At 35.1% G+C, this 27,287-nt stretch overlaps 1 protein-coding gene across 1 annotated transcript in view; it reads left to right on the plus strand.

Moving 5' to 3' along the window:
* Positions 1-27,287, plus strand: part of CCDC102B (coiled-coil domain containing 102B) — a 787,870-nt gene that overhangs the window by 81,996 nt on the left and 678,587 nt on the right. Inside the window, exons 2-3 of the mRNA XM_027852419.1 lie at positions 15,933-16,553; positions 19,500-19,714. Of these exons, the coding sequence (XP_027708220.1) occupies positions 15,951-16,553; positions 19,500-19,714 (818 nt within the window). The 5' untranslated portion in view covers positions 15,933-15,950. The remainder of the gene's footprint in view (positions 1-15,932; positions 16,554-19,499; positions 19,715-27,287) is intronic.

Here is a 27,287-nt window from a genome sequence, read left to right on the forward strand (position 1 = left end):
CTGTTGAAAAACCTAATGAAATAGCAATCTCCATTCACTATACAAATATTTATTAAAAATCTGCTGTGTCCAGAGCACTGTGCTTGGAGTTAGTGGAGATAAAAAGTTCTGCTCAAATATAGTCTCTGCCCTCATGGTACTTACAGTCTAGCAGGAGAATAATATATACAGATAATGATAATAAACAATTGTTGTTTTTTATAATATAAAAAATGAATATAAACTTGAATGAGTTAAAGAGTTACAAAACAAATTGCTATGTGGGATCTTAGTGGAAAGGTCTTTGTTGAGTGAATATGTCAAGGGAGACTTCAGGGCAAAGGTGGTATTTGAGGATGGATAGGTAAAGATCAAGAAGGAAGATTTCAAGGAATTGAGAACCCTAAAAATTAAGTTATGGAGGAGGGAGGGTACATGTGTTTGGGGGACAGGGTACACGCTGATTTGGCTGAAGCATGGAGTTCACTGAAAAGAGAAATATGAAATAAGGTTGGAGAGATAGGAAGTTGCTAGACAATGAATATTTCTGAAAAAATACCAGGTTATGGATCTTGAAGTTTACTTTGTAATAAGGAGTCTATAAAGATTGTGACATGGCTAGGTTTATGATAGCAATGATTATTCTAGCAGTGGGATAAAATGCATGATTTTTTGGGAGGAGAAGAGAGAAATATGGAAGATCTATAGGAGCAGGAAGACTGGATGGAAACTTTTCTTTTTTTTTTTTAATTTTAAATTTATTTTTTTTAGGCAATTGGGGTTAAGTGACTTGCCCAAGGTCACACAGCTGGTAAGTGTCAAGTATTTTGTCTGAGGCCAGATTTGAACTCAGGTCCTCCTGACTTCCTGACTGGTGCTCTATCCACTGTACCACCTAGCCGCCCAGATGGGAACTTTTCATCCAGTTAGGTGGTAATGGGGGTCCATGAAAGGATGATCAGATAAGAGATGAGGCAAAAGATACACAGGATGGAAAACAAAAAAAAAGTCCTATCTCAAGGTGTCTAGTGTCTCCTGTCACCTTCCCATAGTGAAGTGGGAGTGGGGTAGAGGAAGCTCATCAGGGAGTCAGAAGATCTGGGTTTGAGCCCTTGCTCTGACATCTTCTCTATCTGTGGCTCTGAGCAACCACTTTAATGCGAGCTTTGGTTTTTGAATATGTAAAATGGAGTTAATTTGACACATACAAAGAGAGAGAAAGATTTTAAGTTGATGTAAGAAAAAAAACTTCTTAATTACCAGGGCAATTCAAAATTGAAATGGACTGACTTGGGATGTAATAGATTTCCCCACTATAAAGGTTTACAAGTTGAATGAATACCTGTTAGAAATATCATAGAGGGGATTCTTGATCAGCTACATGTTGGGCTAGATGACCTCTTAGGTCTCTTTAACTTTTAGATTCTGAGGTTGTGATAATTCAATTTAATTCAATTCAACAAGTAGTTATGAGGAGACTGCTATCTGTAAGCCTCTGCATACTAGACAATTTGAGAAATACAAAATGAAATAATATATGTCCTCAAACTAATCTCATAGGCTTGTGAAGAAATTGTTTGGGAAACAATAATCCACTATGTAAATGTGGGTTCTTATCATACTTATGGCAGAAAGTATAAATTTAGGTTTGCTTCAGAATTACTATTTGCTTGTGTATCAAATTTCCTGTTCCTCTACATTCTTTACTTTTAGTTATCTTAGTATCCAAATATTGTTTTCTCTATCTTGCCTCAAATGACTCTCCTAAATTTTTGACTTACTCTTGTCCAATATAGACTGAAAACTCTCTGAATTCTGTCAGAATTCCTTGGTTTTCAGAGCCGGAGCTGACTCCTCTTTGAATTCCTGATTTTTAGGCTCCAGCTATATCTCAATATCTGGCCTATAAATGTAGGGCCTTTGATCTCTACTGTACCTGTATTAAACCAGGATTGCTTTTCACAATCGTATCTCATTATCTCAGCCATCCTGTGTTCCTGTTGCCCATAATACAGCTTGTCAAAAAGATTTTAATCCCAAATAGAGTTCATGGTCTTTTTTATGTTATGGTGTCAAATATGAATGTATACCAATACTTTAAGAGTTTGTGATTTCATAAGTGTTATTGATCCCCATACTGATGCACACTACAACTTTTCTATTCCTGAACACTTATTTGTTGGCAAGGTTTTGGGGATGAGTTTTTTGGAATTTAGTTGGGATAACATTTTTTATGGTAATTTTTATTTATTTTTTTGTTTTCAACATTTACTTCCACAAGATTTTGAGTTCCAAATTTTCACCCCATCTCGCCCCTCCCCTTACCCCAAAATGGCATGCATTCTAAATACCCCTTTCCCTAGTGTGCCTTCCCTTCTATCTCTCCCCGCCCTTCTCTTATCCCCTTCCCCTTTAATTTTCCTGTAGGGCAGGATGGATTTCTGTACCCCATTTCCTGTATTTCTTATTTCCCAATTGCATGTGAAAACTTTTTTTTAAAGATGTGTTTTTAAAACTTTGGGTTCCAAATTTTCTTCCTTCCTCCCTCCTCACCCACCCTCATTGATAAGGCAAGCAACTAAATATAGGTTATATATGTGCGGTTATGCAAAACGCTTCCATAGTAGACATGCTGTGAAAAACTAACTCTATTTCTCTTAATCCTATCCTGCCCACCCATTTATTTTGTTCTTTCTTTTGACCCTGTCCCTCCTCAGAAGTATTTGCTTCTGATTACTCCCTTTCCCAATCTTCCCTCCTCTCTATCATTCCCCTACTTTCTTGTCCCCTTCCTGTCCTATTTTCCTGTAGGGTAAGACAGATTTCCATACCCAATTGAGTGTGTATGTTATTCCCTCCTTAAGTCAAATCCGATGAGAATAGGATTCACTCATTCCCTATCACCTTCCCCCTTTTCCCCTTCACTATAAAAGCCTTTTCTTTTCTGTTTTTTTTTTTTGTGGGATAATTTACTCCATTCTACCTCTCCCTTTTTCCTTCTCCTGGTATATTCCTCTCTCACCCCTTAATTTTATTCTCCAGATATGACCCCTTCATTTTCAACTCACCCTGTGCCCTCTATCTACCTATCTATATCTATATATACATACATATAATTTTTTCCCCTCCAACTACCCTAATACTGACAAAGGTCTCATGAGTTACAAATATCATCTTTCCATGTAGGAATGTAAGCAGTTCAACCTTAATAAATCTTTAATGATTTTCTCTTTCCTGTTTACCTCTTCATGTTCCACTCGAGTCTTGTATTTGAAAATCAGGTTTTCTATTCAACTCTGGTCTTTTCATCAGGAATACTTGAAAGTCCTCTATTTCACTGAATGACCATTTTTTCCCCCTGAAGTGTTATACTCATTTTTTCTGGGTAGGTGATTCTTGGTTGTAATCCTATCTCCTTTGCCCTCTGGAATATTATATTCCAAGCCCTCCATTCCCTTAATGTAGAAGCTGCTAAATCTTGTGTTATCCTGATTGTGTTTCCACAATACTTGAATTGTTTCTTTCTGGCTGCTTGCAATATTTTATCCTTGACCTGGGAACTCTGGAATTTGGCTACAATATTCCTAGGAGTTTTCCTTTGGGGATCTCTTTCAGGAGGAGATCAGTGGATTCTTTCAATTTTTATTGTGCCCTCTGGTTCTAAAATATCAGGGCAGTTTTCCTTGATAATTTCTTGAAAGATGATGTCCAGGCTCTTTTTTGGATCATGGCTTTCAGATAGTCCAATAATTTTTAAATTCTCTCTCCTGGATCTATTTTCCAGATCAGTTGTTTTTCTAATGAGATGTTTCACATTGTCTTCTATTTTTTCATTTTTTTGGATTGTTTTACAGTGCCTATCAAGGCACTATCATAAAGTCACTAGCTTCCAATTGCTCCATTCTAATTTTTAAGGAAGTATTTTCTTCAGTAATCTTTTGGACTTCCTTTTCCATTTGGTCAATTTTGCTTTTTAGGGCATTCTTCTCCTCATTGGCTTTTTTGACCTCTTTTGCATTGGGGTTAGGCTATTTTTAAGGTGTTATTTTATTCAGTATTTTTTGGGGTCTCCTTTAGTATCACTCTCAGTTTTTCCTCTACTTCTCTTACTTGCTTCTCAAAATCCTTTTTGAGCTCTTCCATGGCCTGGGACCAATTCATATTTTTCTTGGAAGCTTTGGATATAAGAGCTATGCCTTTGTTGTCTTCTTCTGGTTGTATATTTTGATCTTCTTTGTCACCAAAGTAAGATAATATAGTCTGACTCTTTTTTGCATTGCTTGCTCATGATCCCAGCCAGTTGCCTGAGTTATAAACTCTTTGTTAAGGTAAGAGTCTGTTTCCAGAGTGGAGAATGTACTGTCCCATGCTTCAGGGGTTTTGTGCAGCTGTTTTCAGAGATAGTTGTAGGTACCTGTAAATTTTCAGTTCTTCCAAGGTGCTATGATCAAGGGCGAGTTGTTTACTCCTTTCCTGGCCTGTGCTCTGGTCTATGAGTGACCACAAGCACTTTTTTCTGCCTTGGAACTGTGAGGAGGATTCCCTCTCCACCACCACTACAAGCTCCACCATGCCAGCACTCCTCCTTGCCCCAGGTCCACCACCCAGAACTGTGACCCAGATCCAAGCAAGGGCAAAGCAAGAGAATCCTGTACCAACAGAGAGATCCCTCAAATCCCCCTCTGATCAGTCACTGGATTCCTCCTCAGTCTGTGGACCATTAACTCAGGAACTGGAGCTGAGACCACTGCAATTCTTTCTCACCGCAGACACAGACTTTTCCCACTGACCTTATAAGTTGTCTCTGGCGTTCGTGGGTTGAGAATTCTGGAAACCGCTACAGCTGCTCATGATTCAGTCCTCCGAGGCCTGCTCCAGGTTCCCTGTGGCCTGTGTACCCATGTCAAACTGTGTTCCTCTCCCAGCCTGGCATGATAGACCTTTCTGATCAACCATCCAGGTTGTCTTGGGGTGGAAATTTGTCTCACTTTGTATTTTTGTGTGTTCTGCTGCTTTAGAATTTGCTTAGAGCCTTTTTTTTTAGGTATTTGGAGGGGTTTGAGAAAGAGGTCAAGCAAGTCGGTGCTTTTACTCTGCCATCTTGGTTCCTGGGACCTAGACATTCTTTTCTAATGGCTTTATTTGAATTAGAGTGGATAAAGAGATCAAAGGATGTGGAAATAAGCATAGGTATAGTACATAAAATCGAAGTAAATGATTGCATATTATCTTCCCAGATTCATTTTTCCTTTTGTTTTTGATGTGGGAAGCAGCGTAGCAAGTTATAGTTCATAGGCATCAAGAATGTACGGTTGGGAAAATTAAAAAAAATAGATTTGGGAGTAATTTTTGTTTAGATTCTGCAGTATTTTATAACTGCTGTGCAAAAACAAATCTGACAATCATTTGGATTATGCTCTCTAAACTTTTCCAAACCACTTTACTTTTTAAGTGTGAGAAAACCCTGCTAGTCAGCTAACGTGCAGGAGGTTGGCAGCTTTGTACATTCCATAGAATGTGTGTGAAAAACTATTTGGACAAAACTGACATTCAAAAGCCTTTCCTTTTTCCTAAAGCTAGACCTGTGAATATTTTCCTTTGTCACCAAAAGACATTCCTCAAGACTAATTTGTATGGGTTGGCTGGGTTGTTGGTGCTGGTGAAAAACATGATTCCAGCTAGGATTTAAAATTAATTTGTTGAAAGTTTATTTTTCTCTTCTTCCCTTCCCTCCCATTTCTTCTTCCTTACCTTCTTTTTTTTCCACTTTTCTTCCCACTTTTCCCTCCTTTCTCCTTCTCTCCCCTTTCTTCTCTCTACTCCCCTCTTTTTCTCTACTTCTCCCTTCCTTTCTCTTCCCTCTTCTCTTTTTTCTCCTCCTATCCCCATCCCCTGTGTTCCGTCCCCTTCCCTCTCCTTCTCTTGTCTTCTGTCTTCTCCTGTCCTGTCCTGTTCTGTACTGTCCTATTCTCTTTTCTCTTCTTATTACGCATCAAATAAGTTATATTCTCACCTCAAGCCTTCTGCCTTTCTAATAAAGTACTATGTTGCATTTTGACTATCTTCCTGGTAGTCACTTTGAGAGAGGAAAAAAAAATCCTTGTGTGCAAATAATTTCCAAATTGAGGCCCTCTGATTCTTGCAGCTCATTTTCATCTCAATTTTGGCTTGGATTTACAAGGAAATAATATGGCTCATTGATTTGGCTCTATTGCTTTGGGTGATATTTTATGCAAAGTTTGAAGTGCCTTGTGACACAGTATCACTGAAATCTTTGGTTGTGTATAAACTTTTGAAGAACATAAGTTCAGCATGGGACAAGTTTTCTTGTGCGTAGGAAAATACAACTGTAACGTTCTTGCTTGTGTTGCTATTTCTTTATTTTTCTTTTAAATATGTTGGCGGAAATAAGCTTATCTTTTCATAATCCAAGAATTGAAATACTCTTATGTCTTAAAATACGTGCTTAGAATACAAAAATTCAAGAAAATATTTTTTTGCCACAGAATCCTCTTGAACTTGTTTGACATCCTGAGAACCACACAAACTGAATAGCATAAATTCTGTTATATCCATAAAAACTCTAAATTCACTGAAATAAAATCTGTACTTGGCAGGCAAACCACTATAAAGGATTCATAATGATCAGCTTGCCAGAAAACAGGACTTTTTCTCCAAAGGTCCATCAAGGATGATGCATAGATCCCTTTTAAAGCAGATCATTGCCTTTGGATATTTCTTCATTTCTCTATTCATGTTCCAGACAAGGTTAGTTTGATTGCTTCCTAGTTCTGGCCTATAAGAACTTAACTGTTTCACATATCAGATTGGCTAACATGATAAAACAGGAAAATGATAAATGTTGGAGAAGAGGTAGGAAAATTGGAGCAGTAACACATTGTTGGTGGAGTTGTGAACTGATCCAACCATTCTAAAGAGAAATTTGGAACTATACCCAAAGGGCTATAAAACTGTGCATACCCTTTGACCCAGCAATACCATGTCTAGGTCTGTATTCCAAAGAGATCCCAAACAGATAATAAAAAGGGAAAAAGACCTACATATACAAAATTATTTATAGTAGCTCTTTTTGTGGTGGCCAAGAATTGGAAGTTGAGGGGATGCCCATCAATTGGCGAATGGCTGAAGAAGTTATGGTATATGAATGTAATGGAATACTATTGTTCCATAAGAAATGAAGAGCAGGCAGATTTCAGAAACACCTGGAAAGACTTACATGAACTGATGCTAAATGAAGAGAACAGAACCAGGACAACATTGTAAACAGTAACAGCCACATTATACGATGACTAACTTTGATAGACTTAGCTCTTTTTAGTAGTACAAGGATCTAAGACAACTCCAAAAGACTCAAGATGGAAAATGCTATCCACATCCAGAAAAAGAACTATGTAGTTTGAATGCAGATTGAAGCATACTATTTGCACTCTTTTTTTTTGTTTCTTCCTTTTTGTGGTTTCTCCCATTTGTTCTAATTCTTCTTTACAACATGACTAATATGAAAATGTTTAATATGACTGCATATTTAGCCTATAATAGATTGCATGCTGTATTGGGGAAGGAGGAGAAGAAAATTTAGAACCCAAAATCTTATGGAAGTGAATGTTGAAAACTAAAAACAAGCAAACATAAACAAATAAATAAATAAAGTTATAATAGGTGTTCAAGAACCTTTTATTCCTGATGGGCAAAACATATAATTCCTAAATGTAATAGATATAATTTACTTGTTGAAATGGGAGGCCATATTTTCTGTTGATTCCTTGAAACTTATTCATAAATCTACCTAATATAAAGAAAATTTTAACATTTTTCAGTAAGACCTTTTTTTTTTCTTTAACTAGGGTCCTCTTCTCATTGTGGTAGCCATTAATACTAAGTGAAGGAACTATTGAATTAATGAAAAGTTTGAAGTTCTTTATTAAGAAGTTTTTGTGAAGAACTTCTAAGTGTAAAACACTTTGTTGGAAACTTGTAGATAAGGACCCTGATGTAACCTTTGTCTTCAAGAAGCTTATAATCAGAAAATAATGAAAGGAATTAGATAATAAAATATGACATTGAACAATCAAATATCATATCAATTATGTGAATGTATCTGTGTATTTCTTTGTAGTTATATGGAACACATGGGGAAGAGACAATCTCTTAGCTTAGCCTTATGTATTATAATAAAAACCCTCTACCATGTCACGAATATAAAAAAGCCAATCATGAATACTAGCCTTTGCTGTGATCCTATGTTTTATTGAGGATTCAAGCTACAAGAAATGATAATCTGCTCCTACATTTTTCCTATCCCTTTTTCTTTCCTAATTCCACAAGTATGACTTTCATTTTATTTAATTGTTGCCCTTTGCTCTCTGACATAAAGCTGATATTTTCACACGTGCTTAGTTCCTGTACTTAATTTTGTAAAATCTTAAAAATCTTCATTCCACATTCTGTTGCAAATCCAAAATTCACAAAAAGGAGTTACACACACACACACACACACACACACACAAGTTTCATTCCATTCCGTTGATATATAGAATTGGCAAATATAATACTCTTTAAAATACTATGAGTCTGTTCTTTCTTATTACTTGGAGTCTGGCACTTTCCCATTAATGCTATAAAATATCCAAGTGATATTTTATTTTCATTTAAATTATAGTTTTACTTACATTTAGAATTTATTTAAAATCACAATTACCATATTTCTCAAAAAGTGTTCATGGTTTTGAAAAATGAAAAGATTTCATTTAAAAATATGCATCCCCTTTCCCTCCTTTTTATTCTTTGTTATAAGGCAAGGGGGAGAGGAGGAAAAGTACATTAGGAAACACAGGTGGCAAAAAAGCATCTATCAGTAAAATTTAATTTTAAATACTTATTTCCAATAAGTTTAAACAACCTGTACCAACAAATCAAATTCCTATAAAACTGAACATTCTGAATTAATTTTCATAAAACACTTAGGTTTGTCTTTGCTTCTACTATGTTTGAGGTGTTATAATTATTTACTATAATAGGAAAATTATACAAATTTACCATCAAATAAAGTCAAAAGTATACTTTGTTTTTGTAACATAGGGTGCTCCAAAAGTCTTAGTGTATTTTAAAGTCTTAATAACTTCAGAAACATAAATGCATGTAAAATATTTCAAAGTCAAATTATTTATATTTCTTTTATACTTGTTTAGTACTTATTTCTTTTATACTTATTTAATATAAGAATTTTGAATAGTAAACTTATAATTTTAACAAGATGGTGCACCTTGTCATTATGCATTATATGTTCAACACTTTTTGGATGATACTCTCTCAGAGTAATGAACTGGATCTTGCTTCACTTGATCTTAGTCACCTAGATTTTTCCTTGTAAGGCTACATCAAAATTGTCATGTATGCATTAAAATCTTATTCTTTTAATTATCTTAAATCTAAGATTGCAAAATAAATCCTTTCAATCACTTTCAAAAATTTTTTAAATTTAAAAATCAACCAACATGACATATAGCACAAAAGGGTTGTTATTTTGAATTTTGCAAACATCAGTATTTTAAAATTAAATTATTAGTCTTTAAAATATCATCTTTGTAAGTTTGTTGAATTTATACTTCTGAAGTTATTGATATTGAAAACTACACTAAGATTTTTGGGAAACCCAACACCATTAAATGTCAAGAGTTGATAAGTTATCCATGTATTCTTTGGAGAATATGCATTAAAATGGCTCTGTTATTAAATGAACAGACTTTTCAGCTCTACTACTCAACCTGACTGGCAGATATGTTGTCCTTCACCAGTTTAATTCCCCAGAGTAATAAAAGGTTTTAGTTTTAAATGAGGTAATTCACATAGGGAGATGGTTGCACACAGTCCTTTGCTTTTAGCAGATCTTGCTAAATGATCAGTATTCTACCAAAGACTTATAGAGCTTTTTGTGCCACATGCTTATGTATAAAAGTGAGGGAACAACTTTGTTATTTGGAATCTAATTTGGAGTCCTTTAGTCCTATTTTTTTGTAGATAATTTGTTCTTTGTTGGATTTCTAACAAATACTTCAACGGAAAGTATATGATAATAATGGCTGATATTTAGATAGAAGTTTAAGGCTTGCAAAACACTATACAAATGTTATCTTATTTTATTCTCCAACATTCCTGTAAGGTCAATACTACAGTAATCACTATCCCTAAATTTCAGATAAAGAAAATGAGTTTCAGAGAAGGTGATTTTTCCAAGATAATAAACGTTAGAGTTGTATTCAAACCCAATTTTCCTGACTCCAATTCTAGCATTCATCATATGACAAACTATTTGAAGCTCATTAATTTTATTACAAAAACATTTTTCCCAGAAACCATCTAAGATATTGTTTGATAATGACTAACAAAGAATTATGATATTCTGAAAATGAACTTTGTCGTGGGCACTGGGGAAAACCCTACATTTTTCTATATTAAGTGAGGCTAGATCTAAGATAGTTGCCTGTGGTTCAAGCTTCACATATGCTGGTTAGTTCCACTGAAGCTAATTGCAGTGACTGACATGTCTCCTCAGGGACAATGAATAGATAGTCTTGTTCTGGTTACCAGATTGAACTTAAAGTCTCAGAGAGGCCACATGAAATCCCAATAACAGGGTAGAGTCCTCGGTAGGGATAAGTTGTTAGATATGGTTTTTCACTCATTTTATTGAAGGATAGTGGCTATCAAAGGACCTACCCTGGTTATTTATACTTCTACATTCCTAGGGGCAGAGGCAGAGATTTTTTATTTGCACAACTGATGTTTGACTCTAAGTGGGCACGACATGGTAATGATCATATTTCTACTGTGTTTGTGCTGATGGTAAACATGAGTTTTGGTGAAAACTGATATATATTTTTAAAATTTGTTATAAACATAATTAGATTAAAACTTCTTACCTTTTTTATATCTCCCATTAAACATCATCAATATTTCTTAATATTAATACTAAAATAACTCCTTTCCAGAAATTCAGTTGTCAAGTAGAAAATATACTAGACTTAGAATCAGAAGACTTTACTTTTTCAGATTTTAGAACTTACCTTTCTAGCTGCATAACTATGTGCAAGCCATGCAAACTATCTGACTCTCAGTTGTTCTTATCAGTAAAAAGAGTAGCAATAATAGCATGACTTACTTATAAATGTTGCTTTGATGAAAATGCTTGGTAAATCTCCAGTGTTATATAATTGCGTTTTTGTTAGCACCTCACATTTTTAATAGAGTTGAGATAGAAATGGTTTAGGGATAAATCACTATCCTTTTATTATTGTTTAACATTTAATGTTCTGTGGACTATTGAATGGAAGGATAACATTTCTGCTTTCTGTAACTGAATAAAATTAATGGAATATATGCCCACTCCCTGTAGACTCAATGAAAACATCTTCAGGACCCCACCAGCAGATAGGATGATGGGGATAATATGTACTCTGTCTTTATCTGTCATATTTTTTAAAGTATTATTGTTAATTTCATTCTTTTCAGTGAGAAAATTATTACAATTATTGCAATCATTTTGGAGATTCTAGACCTGTGATTTCATCAGGGTAGGGGAGTCCCTCTACCATTGCAGATCTGAAACTACTCTGCAATTTGTGGTCTTAATAGCCTGGGCAACTGAAAGATTAAATGATTTGTCCATGGTACATAACCAGTATATATCAGAGTCAGGACTCAGTTCTTCCTCACTTTGATTTTTTATATATTATGCCACAATCTTTTTTTCTCTCCCTTCTTCCAACTTTTTCTCTGTATATACTTACACATATATACACATATACAATATATATATATATATTTCAAATGTACATATGTACATATATACATACACATATAGTGTATATGTTGCATTTAAATTTAGCTTTGTGAGGATCCTAAAAAGTAAATGTACCATCACTAAAAAGCAACAAGAGTAGATTGCTCTCTGATTTGCTCTCTGATAGACTCTCTTTCATTTAAGGATTTGTACTACCATAAACATATACTGTTAATAAAATGTTTATATTCATGTAAAGAGCTTAGTCATATTAATTATGCAGGAGAGAAATATAATTCTTAAATAAATGAGTTTCAATCAATATTTAATAAGGCAAGTATCCTGTTGTGATAGATTAGATAATTAAATGAGATCCATTTTACCCTTTTAGTGCAAAATATTTAGAGTAGGAGAAATGATGTGAGTCCAAGTACTGAATGATGAGAACCAACTCATTTCTTATTTAGTCAGCTGTGAAAAGTATAAAGCTAATTGGTAGGCAAAATCCTAATGTACCAGTATTCAATTACAGTGTCTGCAAATCATCAATGGAATAAAAGTTAATGAGATATTTTATAATATGTTGCAAATTTATGATACTGGTTAATTTTAAAGTATAGAGTTGATAAATTTGTTTAATGCCCTCATAAAAATGATTGCCACATATCAGATGTCTTACCAAAAGAAGATCCCTTAATAGGTGTTATATACTCTTCTACATAGGCAAGTGATATTCATTTGTCCTCTACTAGAGTGTTTTTCTGTCTATTTGTTTTTTAATATGGGTATTGGTCATGGTTAATATATGGATATAGAAATTTGTAATCTACAATACAAATCACCCCCAAATTACAGCAAATGAATGGAAGAATAACTGAAAATCAAAAGCTATTCAAATCTAATTGGATATATACCAAGGCTAACAAAAGGATTGCAACCACAAGTCCATCTCATTGTACTCAGGGGTGAATGAAGGTCCAGCTCACTTGCTAAAATGTGAGTTTTCAACAACTGGAAGTGATATTCATCTTACATCAGATAGGCTCTGTTTCATTAAATTGAAGCTAACCTGGCAAGGGAATCAGAACTGTTAGAATTTCACTCAGTGGAAAAAATGGATTGGTTATAGAAAAGATATTTGTGATGTGAAACATAATGAAATGAATACAAAAATGAGAGCAAAGGTGTATATATAGAGTATATGTAGAAATTGTCATTTGATTAGATGGTTGACAATAAAATGTTATCTAGTGTATCTGTCTGATTTTGCTAGTAAATAAACCCAGAAGTCCATGTTGTATTCATTTTGTTTCTCCAATTATAATGCAACATAAAAAAAAAATTCTACTAGGTACATACAAATCTATAGGTAACAAGGAAATAACTGCAGGAGAGGTGTAGACAGATATCGGAAGAATGAATGTTAGATTCGTTATATATCTTTGGAACTTATTAGCAAAGAGAATTGAAAAACTAGTATTAACACTGGAAAGCTCCTTAACCACTACTAGTACACTGCTTCTCCCCTCTCATAGCTCTTTTTATTAACTATGAAAAGAAGAGGAACTCAAATTAGAACAATTGAATTTAGAGCAAATAGCATAAGAAATGAAAAGAAATGGAAATTAATTTGAAGAAGTAAGATCCTGTAGATTCATTGTGCCATACCAGTTTCAAATTCCCTTGCAACCTCAAATGAACGTTGGACTGCTATGTATTCATGGAGGACAGCACTGGTTGAATATTTCTTCAGTTTATTGGAGACCAGCAGTTTTGTTTGTCCATTTCCTCCTGTACTTGAAAGGAGGGAACTATTTCTTTTTTTTCCTTTTTTTTCTTTTCTTATTTTTTTTTTTTTTTTGGTGAGGCAACTGGGGATAAGTTACTTGCCCAGAGTCACACAGCTAGTGAGGGTTGTGTGGCTGTCCTGGAACTATTTCTAATATAGTATTCTATACACTGAAGATTCTTCTAAGATTCTCTGCTAGATGATAAGTTAGCTATTTAAGAAGGAATATTAGCTATTTTATGCCACTAGAATATATTCATAGATTTATGGAAGGTTAACACTGGAAAGGACTTTACAGATTCTTTAAACTACAGACCAGTGAGATTGACTTCTCTTTTTGACACAATTCTAGATAGTATTAATAAAAGTATTGTGACATAATAGATAGAGAACTGACCTCAAAACCCCAAGGACTTGTGTACAAGTTTTGTCTTCGATACATATTCTGACACATATGTGACTCTGCAAAGGTGGTTTCTCAGAATCCTAGGAAATTCTCCAATATTATAAATTGCAACACGGATGCTGATTAGCATTGGTAAAGGGAGTTTCCTCACCAAGAGTTTCCTACATCAATAAAATCATAAAATCATACAAAATAAAATCATATATATATATATATATATACATTTCTTATTTTTATGTCAACATGACGCAAAATTCCTTGAAAGATGTCATAAAAGAAATAACTTTGCTCAATAATCCTCTGATTGTTAATATCAAAGTGAGACAATACAAAGAATCTTACTTGTAAAATGTATTTGATACCATCGTGAAAGTCTGAATTAAAGAGGGATTTCCTATAAGTCATGAGATTCTCCAGATAATTCTGGTTCCAGATCATATTATCCTAATTTCCCTATGTTTTAGAACATTGCAGACCCTCTTAAATGAGATCCATTATCACTAAAAAGCTAGTTCTAGTCAGCTATCCACAGTGGAAAAATCAAGTGCATAAGTGATTCTTAATGTCCAGACTATGAAATGAAATTGGATCAAAACATAGAGTATACACGCACACATACACACACACACACATATATACATATATATATGAAATCCATATCAATATCTTTCTATATCACCTATATCATTACCCATATAATCTATATCTACACCTCTATTTATCTATCTATTGATCTATGTATGTATCTATGTCTGTCTTCTGCTTTTTAATTTTCTATTTTATGAGATAATACTGATAACTGTCTCCTGTCACCCTCTTTCAAAACGTTTTTTTTAAAACTAGTTTTTATTCAAGGCAGTGTGGTACAGTGGAGAGATGTCAAGAGGTGAATGGGCCTAGCTTTCCACAGCTAAATAACTCTGGGCAGGGAGCACAGAAATGAGGCTTAACCCAGGGCCTACAGAGCCAGGAGAGAGAAGCCAGGCTTCCCAGCTCCTGGGGATCCAGCCATTCTCTTTACCAAATCACGCAACTCAGAACCCACCTGGCTAACAAACTTTAAAGATGTTCTTTCTCCCAGTAACCCTGGGAGGCAGGCAGTTACAAGAATTATTAGTCCTATTTTACAGATGAAGAAAACTGAAGCTCCAAACTAAATGTATTTGGAGTCAGTGGAACTGGGTTAAAATTACTAGCCATATAACCTTGGCTAAGTCAAAACCTCTATGGGCTTCAAATTCCTTATCTGTAAATGAAAAGTTTAGATTATATGATCTCTAAGGTTCTTCCCAAATCTAATTCTATATTATACTTTAAGTTGGTGATTCCTTTAACTTCTATGTCTCTTCATTGAACTAACAAATCAAACGATTATTAGTTAAGGGGGTTTTGAGGCTTTTTTGATCTCTTCCTTAGGTTGTATGTTTAATATTGGTTAGACTTACTTCATAAACAGTCAGGGCTTCCTCAAAAATATACCTAAAGCAAAAAATGACATTTCAAGGTCTAATAGATAAGTGCAAAATGAATAATAGAATTCCTAAGAAGTATATAATTTCCATGGTGGAAAAGATCACATGTGCAGAGGATACTGGGAAAGACTTCATTTATGAAGCAGAGAGGTTTGGATTCAGCCCTTGAAGGAAACTTAGTACTAAAGAGAATAAAGGAGATAAAATATATTCCAGGCAGGGGGATACTGAACTAGTTGCATGCCATAACAATTAAGATAGCATTCCTTCCTACTTGGTTTTTAAATATGTTTAATTTGGATGAATTTCTTTGGGGGAGGGCATAAGTATTAAATCCATAAAAAAATCTGCATTTCCTTATTTTACCCAGTGAAAAATGTCCCTGGTGTTACATGTGATGTTATTATATTTTACTTTTTGCCAAATAAATCTGGATATCATAGCCACTAGACTAAATGTGTACTAATGTTATTCTCTCTTTTAAAGGCCTTAAGCAGTGAAAAAATGAATTTCGAGTCCATCCACAAGTTAATTGAAGAAACACAAATTTTTAAGCTCCAGCAATCTTCACTGAGATCACCTTGTGGACCAGTAGCACCTGCCTCACCACTCTGTGACCCCTGTAATTCTTACTTACCACCTGAAGGCCTGCATTCACATAGTGCCCAGAACTTCTATGCTCACGCCTACAGCAGCAATGACTGGGATATCTGTGAGGAGCTTCGAGTTCAAGAACTTGAAGAAGTCAAGGCCAGAGCTGCCCAGATGGAAAAGACCATGCGCTGGTGGTCAGATTGTACCGCCAACTGGAGAGAGAAATGGAGCAAAGTCCGAATAGAAAGGAATAAAGCCAGGGAGGAAGGACGACAGCTCAGAATAAAGTTAGAGATGGCAATGAAGGAATTGAGTGCCCTCAAAAAGAAACAAGGCTCACTAAATGAAAAGGAGACATTGGATGCTGAAGTCATCTGGAAGGAAAAGCCTGGTCTTGTAGAAGGCTCCTGTCTACAGGGAGCTCAGTTTCCAGTGGCTTTCAAGGAATATGGTCCTCCTAGAATCAATTTGGGAAAAACACAGGTTTCTATCAAAGAAGATATAAGCAAGAAGGTAAGGGGCAACTGTCATAGAATATTCTCATCTTTTAATGGTCATTCAAGTATTTTCCTTTTATAATAAGTTTAAACATAATTTAGTTTTTATTATATTAAAAAGCTACATAGATATTTTACATTTAGCCTAATTAAAATAACATAATGTAATGACCTACAAAGCTTAAACAAAAAAAAATGCAAAATTCCCCTTAGTACTGTATGGCCCCCTTCCATTTCTCTGCAGTGGCAATTATGGGTAGAGTAGGGGAAAACTATATAAACAGTGTTCAGAATAAGCCTATGGAATGAGAAGGCCAGAAGTAATTGTAGGTTGCTTCATTAAGTGGTCATTATATATCACTTTCTTTTATCTCTGTTTAATCCTCTATCTGAAAAGGTACTTCAGCATCTCGAAAAATGTGCAATGTCACTTCTAAACTTGAAGCTGTTCAATGGGACTCTAGGGAAGATAAAGGTAATAGGTATGACATGGAAGGGGTAGCAAGTACGCATGTGTGCATGTGAATCTAATGGAATTAAGATCAGAATTACTACTGTTTGTGCTCAGCTTTTTTGGTTTACATTATACCATCCTATTCAGTAATAGTATTCTGTATAATGTTGAGAATATAAGATAATTTATCGCATTCTAGAGTAACAATAGAGGACAGCTAGGTAGCATAGTTCTGGGCCGAGAGTCAGGAAGACTCATTTTATTGAGTTTAAATCTGGCCTCAGACACTTACTAGCTGTGTGACCTACGGCAAGTCACTTAATTGTTTGCCTCATTTCCTCATCTGTAAAGTCAGCTGGAGAAGGAAATGGCAAACTACTCCAGTATCTTCACCAAGAAAACCCCAAATGGGGTCACAGAGAGTCAGACATGACTGAAATGACTGAACAAGAGAGTAACATTGATAAACTGCAATGTTATGGAGAGAAGAGTAAAATGGTGAAGGGTTTTTAGTTCATGGAATATATTGATGAGTTGGTACTGGAGATGCTTTGCTTAGAGAACAGAAGACTATAGAGTGTGGAGGATAATAGTTTTAACATGTTCGAAGAGATGTACATGGAAAACAAATTAGACTTGTTTTCCCGTTCCTTTTTTTTTGTGGGGGGGGCAAGAGGATAGTAGTAGGAGCAATAGGTAGAAGTTGTGAAGAAGCATATTAAAGCTTGAAGTGAGAAAAAAAAGCTTCCAAATCATTAGCACTATCTAAAAGTAAAATGATTTTTCTGCCTATAGAGGTATGGACTCTCCCCACTGGCAGTCTTAAAGCAATGATTAGGTGACCACTTGTCAGGCGTGTTGCATTCTTTTTTCAGATATGATTTAGAGTAAACTGCCACTTGTGATCTATTAAATTGTGAAATTATGTATTTCCTCATGACAATGAGATTCCATTAACCATGAGCTGTGTAATAGATACTGATGAATTAAGTGAGTAGAGCAAAGGGTATGCTTATAGAATAAATTGTGGGATTCTAATTCACTTAACATTTGTTAATTTGTTAATAGGACACATGAGAAACCATTTTATGTGGGAAGGCAGCAGAAAAGGAGAGGGATGTTGCCTCAAATAATTTATAATATAAATAAATATATTTAAATATGAATAAATTCAGGAAGTATTTAAGTCTGAAAGTTTTTCAGGAATTAGGGGAAATGAATCACCATCAGATGTAAAAGAAGCCTCAAGCAGCTGTTCTGATTTAGAGCAGCTTCCTCTGCCAGCTCTGAGCATAATGAGAAGGGCTGTGCTTGCATTGCCTCTGCTTACTATTTTTCTTAGTGCATTACACATATCCCATTTGTTATTTGACAATTATTGCACAAAGTGACAAGTACATATTCCTTCTTATGAAGAAAAGAGAATAAAATTAAGCACTACTGCCTCCACATACTATTTTTAAAAGGAGATCTAATGTATTGATTTATTCTTATCTTGTAGTACATATAGATATGTGAACTCAGATATTAACAAATTCATTTTTCTCAGTTTAAATTCATAACAAGTATACATTTAAATGTTGCATATATAACTGGCGTGTTTAGTATTTGTTGCCATTAATACATAAATTGGTAAGTTTTGTTCATTCTAGTACTAAACTGGGCACTTATTTGGGGACTTAAATGTTTACATTTCCTCAAAGACATCAACCTTTTCAATTCCCATGACCTTCACTGCTTCTCAACCATATATATGGTTATACCTTGTTCTTCCCATTACTCATGAATGTTTTACTTCCATTATCAAGAACTCTGAAATTTCCCTATTCCCTATTCCCTAATATTTTATAATTCTATCTCCCTATTCCTCATATCTTCAAAACCTTTATCCTCCTCATCATCACCAGTCTCTTAATTCTTCTGTGTTCTCCTGGGCTATCACTCCTATTCTTTTCTCCCTTACAAATCTGACCATACAGGTACTCCTACCCCTAGTGTTGTAGGGAAATTACTGAGGGTATAACACAGAAGTGACAAACACATGGCCCTGCCATGAGACCAAACCAGATTAAAATGTAATTGGGAAATAATTTTTAACAAAAGTTAAATAAAACACAATAATTACTATTTTTTTGTTGTTGTTATTGTTGTATGTACCCACAAGTATCCTTATGTGTGGTTTAACGGCTCTCATTTCTACTCAACTTTGTTACTACTGGTATGTTACTGTTGAATTGAGGGTTTGCATAAATGAAATGATTTCCCATACTTGGAATTACCCAGATCAATAGGGAAGTCCTAACACAAGTCCCAACAAAACAAAACAAAGAACAACTTTGTATACTAAGAAGATAATAATGTTATTTTGAATATGCTCAACTAGGAAAATGCACCTTAATCATTTTTTTCCCACATTTCTCCTGAGATAATTGTAAAACCAGGCATTAAGTAATCTAATAAATTGTTTTTGCTTTGGCTTAGTATGTGTCTTTATATTTTTACCTTCAGGAAATAGAAGTGGTTGCCAACACAGTAAGATTCAACCAGGATTTGGATTTACAAGGCCCTGATTTCTTCAGAAAAGGTCTTTCTAGCAACTGTGTGACAAAGCCTGCATTGAGGCTGGATAATGAAGCACAACCTTTGGAGAACGAATTAACCCAGATTTCAACTCTGAAGTTTCATTTGGATGAGTCTCAGAAAATTTTGTGGAAGGAAAGAGAGTAAGTGCAAATAATAGTGTCCTTTGAATAAATAAAAACTCTAAACCACTGAATAGAGTTAATTTAGATAAATGTTATAAGAGAATGTGCTTTCATCACTATCTTTGTAATGTAGTGGAAAGATAGGTGGACTTGAAGCCAAAAAAAAACTGGCTCTGATACTTATTAACTGTGTTGACACGAGTAACTTACTTTGCTTCTCTGATGCCCAGTTTCCAATCTGTAAAATGGGAATCATCGTACCTATAATACCTCTCTCCCAGAATTTTTGTGAAGATCAAATGAGATAATGTGCGTAAAGCTTTTTAAAATGATATATATATATATATACATATTATATATATATATATGTTAGCAATTATAATTACAATCTTCTAGGATTTGCCAAATATAATTAATAAATATTTGTTTTTGAAAAAAAACTCACGAGTAAATCAGTTTTTGTATCTCCTTTGCTAGGTTGACCTCAAGCATTTGCTTTTTTTGAGAGGAGGAGAAGTAATATTGAGATGTTTGCCTTCAATCTATAGAATACATATTTTAAAAGTCCATCCAGTGCTTTTTATAATTCTCACAGTATTCCTAGAAATTAAGCTGGTGAACACAAACATGTAATTACAGGGGAACTCACAACTCTGGTCGCAAGTAGATACTAAGGGCTAATGAAATGACATCTTTTAAAACCACACCTGTGATTTTAACCACATAAGGAATTCCTTGTGAGGAAGCTCTTACCAATTCATATTGGTACCTTCATTCCACATCACAGTTTTAGAAGACTGTGAAGACCTGGGCACTGAGAGGTAAAATGACTTGTGTAAGGTCCCACAAGCACTATGTATCTGGTCTGCTTGACTTTGAGGCCAGCTCTCTAATGACTATGCCAGGTTTTTCACTAAAAATATGCCATGGCTGAAGTCACCTAGATAATAATGACCAATATTTATATAGCACTTTAAAGTTTGTGAAGTTCTTGAAATATATGATCTCATTTGACCTATCCTCCCAAGAACTTGTTAGGTGGGTACTTTTATCACCCCCATTTTAGAGATAAGGCAAATGAGACTGATAGAGACAGCAAGTTAGCCATCTTCATGTTGCCAATAAGTGTCTGGAGCAGGATATGAGCTCAGATTTTCCAGATTCCAAGTCAAGTGATCTCCCTATTATGCCACTTAGTTGTCTCTAGGTACACCAAAATGAATTTTATAAAGAAGATTTCTTTTCTATGTGTGTTATGATGGTTGATTTGATATACACTCCAGAGTCAATATTAAAGTATTATCTTCATTTAGCATTCATCAAAAAATAAATGTGAATCATTAACCTGATTTAGTAAGAAAAAAAAACCAACACCTTCACAGGCCGGTAAGCTTAGAAAAAATTATCAAAATTCATTTTGATTTCTATTTGAAAATTGAGACTATTTTTATGCCCTAAAAATCCTATGATTTTTGTGTATCTTTCTGTCTATGAATTAATTCAAATAATCCTAGATTTGGAAAATCGGAAAGGAGAGGGATACTCAAGGCTAGAATCAATTAGCAAAAAAGTATTTTTAAATTTGCTTCATCCTTTCAAAAATGTGTCTAGAATTTTTGCCAGGAGTGTAAGTCAAACTCAATGGACTAAATATTGTAGTACTACAAAATTTTCCTTTTAAAAAAAATGGGACATTTTTCTTTCTGGAAGCCTGAGGTATCTTTTGTGATTTCAGTGATCTTTCAAAGATGGCCAATTCAACAATCTCTTTCATTAGCTCTTTCAGTCTCACGAGATATAATTCATAAAACCATAGATCTAGAACTTGAAAGACCATCAGAGGCCATCTGGTCCTTCTCTCTTCCTCTACCTCTTCTATTTTACAGATGATGACACTGAAGTGCAGGCAAGTTAAGTGACTTGTCTAAGGTTACACATTATCAGAAGCAAATCTTCTAATACCAGGGCCAAATGCTTATCTCTTTACAAAACTCGGAGTCATTTAACTAGATGTCATGTGAGACAATCAAGTGCCCTCTTACCATTTCCTCCACCTAATTTCATTTTCAACTTATCTTTGACCATTGTTCTATCCTTCTTGGAGCAAACTTCATTATCCTTGAGAGAGAGAAAACAAAATAAATATGTGAGTGGTGCTTAGCCTTCTGACTTTCCTTTGTTTTCTCTTCTTAAAAACTTCTCTTGCCTCCTTAGCTTAAAAAAGCAACAAAAACAGCAACAACAAAATCACTCTAGGTTGTAGTGCTCCTGACACTATTTAAACATGAGATATAGAATCATTCTCCTCTATGTTTTCATCATCAGCTGTTGTTAACATTTTTTGTACGTCTTAAAATCAAAGTTAATTAATGAGTCTTCTGTGTATCCATATCAATCTCTTTAAGCACTTTTTTCTTCCTCATTGAAATAATTTCCATTTATCTCTCAATGATTTCATTCTTATGAACTCTCATCTTCTTGGGCCAATCTTTCTAGTAGAACATTAGGCCATTGTATTCTAACTACACTTCTTTTGAACCTTTTGAAACTTGGTCTTTTATGTCACTGCATGTCAAACTGTGGTCCTCTCCTTTATCAATCACATCCAGAACCTATCAAAAATCAATAAATAAGCATTTATTAAGTAGTTACTATGTGCTAGGCATTGTGGATATAAAGACAAAAATGAAACAGGCTTTGCCATCCGCAAGCTAATATTCTATACAGTGAAATAACACTGACTTACATGTTGTTATTGTTGAGTTGTTTCAGTCATGTCTGACTTGCTATAACTCCATTTGGGATTTTCTTGGCAAAGATACTGGAGTGGTTTGCCATTTCCTTCTTCAGCTCATTTTACAAGTGAGCTAACTGAAGCAATCAGGGTTAAGTGCCTTATCCAGAGTCACATAGCTAGTAAGTGTTCTGAGGCCAAATTTCAGCTCATGCTTTCCTATCACCAGGGCTGGCGCCCTATCCACTGTGCCACATAGTTGCTTAAGTATAGGCAAAATATAGAGAGTAATTTTTGGGAAAAGGTAAAAGCAGTAGATGAGATTGGGAAAGGTCACATATGGAGTCATGTATAAGTTCAACTTTGAAGGGATCTAGGAATTTTATTAGGCAGAGATGAAGGGGTATAAATTCCAAGAATGGAGACTAGCTTGGACCAAGTTATGGAGATGGGAGAAGGAACTTCATGTGACATGAGGAACAGCAAAAAGTCCCACTTGGCTAGACTATAAAATGGGTGGAGAGCAATATAGAATAAGTCTAGGAATATAGAATGGAGCCTAGTTGTAAAGGACATAAATGTCAAATAGAAAGATTGATATTTGACCTAGAAGTAATAGAGAGTTACTGAAATATATTGAGTAGGGAAATGATATAAGATACATACTTTTAATATGTTAATATGACTTGGTAACTATGTAGAAGCTGATTTAGAGTATGGAACAACTGTAGATTGGGAGACCCAATTAGAAGGCTTTTCTAATGGTTAAACTGACAGGTGACAAGGGGTTGAATTAGAGCAGTGGCCATGTAAGTAGGTAAAAATAATGTAAGTGACATTGTGAACATAGCATCAATAAGACTTGGCACTCAACTGGATATGTGGGATGAATAAGAATGAGGAATCAAAGATGACACAGAGGTTGTGAACTGGGTGACTAGGAGGAAAGTGGTATCCTTGACAATAATAGGAATGTTTTGAAAAGAAGTGGATTTTAGGGAGAAAAGATAATTTTTTTCTTTAGGGGGGTGTGATTTGCCCAGGGTCATACAGCTAGTGTCAAGTGTCTGAGGCCAGAGTTGAACTCAGGTCCTCTTGACTCCAGGGCCTGTGTTCTATGCCCTGAGCCACCTAGCTGCTGAGAAAGGATATTTTTTTAGGCATTTGGAATGTGATATGTCTATTTGAAATATACAACTGGCTGTCATATAGCCATTAATATACACGTCATTCCAGGTTAGTAGTAGCATTGAAGTAATTTTCAGGAAGAAGTTTCTAGTGATCTTTCCTAGATTTAACCTATTTCTCTTCTAAAGAACCTGTTCTAACTAAGTATTTAATCTTCTCCAAAAGCATTGGCATCTCTCACCAAAAAATAATAACTCCTACAGAAAGTAAAATTATTTCCTCCAGAGTAATACCAATAAATGCGACACAGATAGAAGAAAGAAGAAGAAATAGTCTGTAATTCAGAATTTGTTTTCTCCTTATTCTATTTAGGAAACTGTCCTTTGGGTATTGTGACTCAAGGCTTGTGTGCCCATGAATCAACATTAAGCTGCAATCCACATGTGATAATTACAAAGTCTTTTTTTCTTCCCATCACAAGGGAATATTTTCCAAGGATATAGTATGTGTTAGGAATATAAATCTTCTTAATCTTCTAAATTCCTCCTCCTGAAACCTTGGTAAGTGGGTGGCTTGTATTGAGCAACCCTGAATACAATTTTTGTTGCTCTCAGCTTGGGGGAACATTTCCTTTTAATTTTCCACAGACATCTGTTGCCTTGACCAATATAGCTTAGTCAAAAGAGCCTAGGATTCGGACTCAGGACACTAATCCCAAATCTGACATGGATTACAGTCTAGGAAAATTTATAGAAATTCCTCCCCCGTGTCTATGAAATAGATATTTTTTAAAATATTGCTTATAAAATGTCACCATTTATAAGCTGCTACCAAGCACCCTTTTTATAGAGACATATTTATGAATTCCTGACCAGCTGCAATAAGACCACCCAGGTAGAGGAACTGGAAAAGTGATGGGGGATGGGGGAGATATAGTTTCTTTCATATCTTCATCTGTCTGCTTCCAATCCTTCTAAGAAGCACAGATAGGGAGATACCTATGCATTCATTTGATTGATTGATTGAGGGAGGGAGGTTACCTATGCCCAATAGGTCATATTTGAAGCAAATATTTGAGTTTTTTAAAACAGAATTGTTCCTATAACTAATTATAGCCCTTGCTTATATATGTTTCAAAATATTTGTTCTCTGTCACATAAAATGTCTATTTCTACCCTATTATTTAGAGCTCAATTCTTCATTCCCATCACTCTTCCACAGGAAAAAGCAAAATCATTCCAGTCATACCTTAATTACAGTAATATTCAATTTTTTATGTAAATGGAAAGGGCACTAGTCAGCTAGTGAGAAGTTTTGAATTCTACCCCTGGCCCAGTCATGAATTTGTATAGGCTTGGACAATTCACTTTAATTCTCTGAAAGTTTTTTCATATAAAAGAAGCAGTTTGGATAAGGTGAACCCAGAGATCCCTTGACAATTTAAAGTAAACTGATCCTATAATCATTTTGTTGCCTTACACTTTAGTAAAAGCTGAGTTTGTTTTTAGAGTTTTATAATTAGAATGATTTTACTTCTTAGTGATGAAGTGCAGCAGATAATGTTTGAAAGAAAACCATTAAGTTTTCATCCTATCATTCTGTGCCTTAGATTTCATGTATGTTTTTGTCTTTTCCTCTATTAAAATACACAAATAAATGTATTAACCTTATTATTTTGTGTGGAAGAGAAAAAGTAAGTTTGTTATAAATTTTATCACTATAAGTATGGAATACTGCATATTTAACTTTGAATGGGTGAAATGATGCCTTGTCATATTGCAGATCACACCTAACCTTGGATCAATCACACCTTTTGTTCCTTCACTCTTGCACACATATTGCTGATGAAAGGTGGAGAAAATTACACAACTATTCCTACTAGTTCCACTACAAATTCATGTTACATAATTTCAACTGGACTCTCACTGCTACTGTGCAAACCTACTGTACTTCTATTATCAACTCACTATCCCACTCTCTATAGGAACTCTACCAAACCTTTTCATTCCTCCTCAAACCTTGCAGGGCTCCCCCTCCCCCCACTCTCTTAACTGAGAACTTTGTCTCATATTTTACAGAAAAATTGAGGCCATTCACCATGAACTCCCTCTTCTCCCCTCTTCCTCTTCTATCTTTCAAGTGTCTTATAATACTTTCTCCTCTTTCACCCTTGTCTCACATGATGAAGTGTACTTATTCCTCACCAGACCTAACTTGGTAGCTTCTACTTGTTCAAGTGATCCCATTCCATTCTCTCTCCTCCAACAGATTACTCATTCTGTCCCTACTCTTCCACTTATTTTTAATCTATCCTTATCTACTGGCTCCTTCCCTACTGTCTATAACATGCTTATGTCTCTCCTATTCTGAAAAAAATGTCTTCACTTGTTCCTTCCATCATTGCTAACTATCATCCTATTTCTCTTCTGTCCTTTGTAGCTAATCTGGAAAAGGCTATCTACAATAGGTACCTCCAATTTCTTTCCTCTTACTCTTGTTGTTGTTTTTTTGTTTTGTTTTGTTTTGTTTTGTTTTTTTTTTTTTTTTTGCTTTTTGGTGAGGCAGTTGGGGTTAAGCGACTTCCCAAGGTCACACAGCTAGTAAGTGTCAAGTGTCTGAGGTCAGATTTGAACTCAGGTCTTCCTGACTCCAAGGCTGGAGCTCTATCCACTGAACCATCTAGCTGCCCCTCTTTCTTCTTACTCTTAGCTCCTTGTAATCTGGTTTCTGACTTTGTCATACCACCGAAACTGTTCTCTTCAAAGTAACTAATGATCACTTAGTTGCTAAATCCAATGGCATTTTCTCAATCCTCATTCTCCTTTCTGTCTCTGCAGCTTTTGACACTGTCAGTCATTTTCTCCTGATTGATATTCTCTTCTTTTTAGGTTTTTGGAACACCAGTCTTTCTTGGTTTTCCTTCTACCTATCTAAAGGCTTCTTTTGTATCTTCTTTGCTGTATTCTCCTCCAGATCATGCTTTTTAACCATAAGTTTCCTGCAGGGTTCTGTCCTGGGCCCTCTTCTCTTCTCCTTCTATACCATTTGGTGATCTCATCAGCTCCCATGGTTTTAATTATTATCTCTAAGCTGATTATTCTCAAATTTACCTTTCCTGCCTCAATTTTTGACCTGACCTTCAATCTCATATCTACAATTGCCTTTCAGAGATTTCAAACTGCCTGTCAAGTAGACATCTTAAACTCAACATATCCAAAACAGAAGTCATTTTATTTTCCCCAAATCTCTTTCCACACTCCTACCTTCTCTATTACTATAGAGACCAACATCATCCTCATAGTCCCTCAGACTCTTAAACTAAGAGTCATCCTGGGTTCCTCATTATTTTTAATCCCCACCCCTATATCCAAACTGTTTCCAAGGCCTGTTGATTTCATCTTTGAAACAGTATTCAAATATGCTCTGTTCTCTCCTCTAACACTCCTACTCTGGTGCAGGTTACCTCATGCCTGGACTATTGCAACTGCCTGCTATTGGGTCTACCTGCTTTAAGTCTCTTGCCATTCTAATCCATCCTTCCTTCAGTCACTAATGTGATTTTCCTGAAGTGCAGGCCCAATCATGTCAAACTCCTCCCACTCCCCAACCCCCACCCCAACTTTACTCAATAAACTCCAGTGGCTTCCTGTTGTTTCTAGAAACAAATACAAAATTTACTTTTTGGCATTCAAATCATTTCATAACCCAGCCCCTCCTACCTTTTCAGTC

This window comes from Vombatus ursinus, unplaced genomic scaffold (assembly GCF_900497805.2).
Source record: "Vombatus ursinus unplaced genomic scaffold, bare-nosed wombat genome assembly UNPS02009573.1, whole genome shotgun sequence".
Taxonomy (NCBI): Eukaryota; Metazoa; Chordata; class Mammalia; order Diprotodontia; family Vombatidae; genus Vombatus; species Vombatus ursinus.